At 63.8% G+C, this 2,678-nt stretch overlaps 1 protein-coding gene across 1 annotated transcript in view; it reads right to left on the reverse strand.

Annotated features, from left to right (window-relative positions):
• Positions 1–343: 343 nt before the first annotated feature.
• Positions 344–2,678, reverse strand: part of LOC104464835 (lysosomal alpha-glucosidase-like) — a 9,055-nt gene continuing 6,720 nt past the window's right edge. The window contains 8 exon segments of the mRNA XM_010077675.1: positions 344–406; positions 614–760; positions 842–1,006; positions 1,128–1,205; positions 1,371–1,512; positions 1,603–1,751; positions 2,119–2,270; positions 2,391–2,524. Of these exon segments, the coding sequence (XP_010075977.1) occupies positions 344–406; positions 614–760; positions 842–1,006; positions 1,128–1,205; positions 1,371–1,512; positions 1,603–1,751; positions 2,119–2,270; positions 2,391–2,524 (1,030 nt within the window).

Here is a 2,678-nt window from a genome sequence, read left to right on the forward strand (position 1 = left end):
TGGGGGTCCCATGGTGACCAGCCGCCCCCCACTCCTCACCCTCCCCATGCCACCACTCCTGTCCCCACATCATGCTCCCATGACAAGCTTTCCATGTGCCTTTATTGCAGCGGGGACCGCGGGCGCCCACCCCACAACCCCACCCGGGACCACACAGATGGCACCTGTCAGCCAAGCCCCCATCCCGTGCCCCCTTGTCCCCAGACACTCTGGAGGGGGCCACACAGCAGCAGGTGACAGTCCCCAGCGCCTTCTCCACGGCAGCATCTCTCAATAGCAGGGGCATGGAGCATCTCCTGGGTGGGTGGTCTCGGCAAGGTGGGGGTGGCCCCACGGCCCCCGCTCAGAGCCACTGCAGGGAGAAGCCCTGGCTGAGGCTGAGCCCGAGGTCGCTGACGGTGAGAACCTGCGGGAGGAGAGGTGACATTTTGGGGTACAGCCTCGTTGCGGGGGATGTGGAGCACCCTTCTCCCTCCCCAGCTTGGCTCTGCTCCCCCTGAACCCCAACATGGAGGGAGAGCCACCCTGGAGTCCTCACCCACCTCCTTGGCCACCAACCGTGTGACAAGGACAGCAGGACCCCAGGACATGGCACCCCGAGATGGGGCCGTACCTGGTTGTCCAGGTAGGAGAAGGCTTTCTCCTGGCCATTCAGGAGGACCTTGCTGGGCCGCTCCCGCACCCCAAAGATGCTCAGTGTGCCAACAGTGACCTCAGTGGCCTCGGCGCTGGTGTGGAGGACGGTGGAGGTGAAGATGTTCTGCAGGAGGGGACGGCGTGAGCTCAAGGTGGCCAGGTGCCACAGGACCCCCCCACCCCTGCCGTCCCCACCGTGTCCCACCTGTGTGACGTTGAACACCAGGTAGGAGTAGCTGCCCCTCTCGAAGGTGTCCAGGCTCTCACCATCGTCCCAGAAGAGGTCCCCCCAGGCGGTGGCACTTGAGGACAAGGCCACGATGAGGCGCAGGGGGTTTCCTTGGGTGGCCTCGCTGGTGGTCTCTGGTTTCTGGGGTTCAAAGACACGGGCGCTACAGGGCTGTGAGCACCCAGGGGTCCGGGAGCTGAGGTGCAGGTGGGGAACCTGAAGCTGTGGACAGCCCCTGGGGAGGTGACAGGTGGGCACTCACCTGGGTGGGCAGGATGGAACCCTCCCGGACGTGCAGGTTCATCTTCAGCATCTCCCCGCTGCTGTTCACTGAGGAGCCCTGGGCAGGTGGTGAGACATGGGTGTGAGGGGGTCAGGGGCTCGGGCGTGGGGACAGGGAGCAGCTGTCCCTACCCCTTCCTTCACTCGGGCTTGCTGGGCTCAGCTGCAGCTTCCCACCCCCAGCCCCAAGAGGGTTGAGCGAGGACCATCCAGTGCTCCTCACCGTGTAGAAGTCATACCACACGCCTCGGGGGACATAGCCTGTGACCGAGTCCACTCCGGGCTCCAGCACCGGTGTCACCAGCAAGCTCTGGCCCCACAGGAACTGCCTGTCCAGCTCCAGGGTGGTCACATCCCGCGGGAACCTGCAGCGGGATGGAGATGCCGCTCAGATCAGCCGCTTCTCTGTGATCCACCCAAAGTGTCCCCCCAGCTCCCAGCGGGGATGCTCTTACTCAAAGAACAAGGGCCGGGCAACAGTGTCCCCTTGCAGGTGGGCACGGTGGAACAGGGTGTAGAGGAAGGGCAGGAGTGAGTAGCGGGTCAGCAGCACGTCCTTCATGGCCGTCCTCGCCGCGGGGCTGAACACTGTCGGGTCCTGGGCCTGGGGGAGATGTGAGGAGTCAGCAGCTGCCCCATCCCCACCAGGCATCCCTGCTACCCCTGGCCTGCCCATATCCCATGTCCCCTATCCCATATCCCTTACCCTCATTCTGCATCTCGCATCCCACATCCCACCTCCCTTATCCCCCATCCTGCATTCCATATCCTGCATCCCACATCCCCCATTCTGCATCCCACATCCCCTATCCCGCATCCTGCATCCCACATCCCCCATTCTGCATCCCACATCCCCTATCCTGCATCCTGCATCCCGCATCCCCCATTCTGCATCCCACATCCCCTATCCTGCATCCTGCATCCTGCATCCCTCCCCAAGGATGCGTCCCCCTGGGCACACTGCCCTTGACCTTCTCGTTCTGGGTGTTGTGGTTACGAGCGAACGGGTAGAAGGCGCCGAGCTGCATCCAGCGGGTGCACAGCTCCTCCGAGGTGCTGCCCGAGAAGCCGCAGATGTCCGCCCCGACCAGCGGGATGCCGAAGAGGCTGAAGCTCAGCAGCCCTGCAGGCAGGGATGGTCAGCAGGGCACAGGGAGTTTCTGAGGTGTCTCGGAACAAGCAGAAAGCTTGATGGAGGTGGGAGTACTGGTAGGGGGGACTGTGTGCAGCCCGTGCCACCCACCTGGGATGGAGTAATACATGTCCTTCCACTGGCTCCGGTTGTCACCCAGCCAGTGCCCCGAGTAGCGGCCCTGGCTGGGGAAGGTGGAGCGGGAGATGATGAAGGGGCGCTTCCCCCGGATCTGGATCAATGCGCTGGAAGAGAACAGGGAGAGCTGGGGGCAGGAGGTGAGACAGCCCACCAGGAGTTTCCCTTATCCCTCAAAAGTGGAGGGAGAGGTCTGGCCCCACCACAGCCCCACAGTGTCGGAGGGGCAGCCCAAGCCGTATGGGGAAGGCTCAGTGCCAG

Source organism: Pterocles gutturalis, unplaced genomic scaffold, assembly GCF_000699245.1.
Source record: "Pterocles gutturalis isolate BGI_N339 unplaced genomic scaffold, ASM69924v1 scaffold6558, whole genome shotgun sequence".
Lineage (NCBI taxonomy): Eukaryota > Metazoa > Chordata > Aves > Pterocliformes > Pteroclidae > Pterocles > Pterocles gutturalis.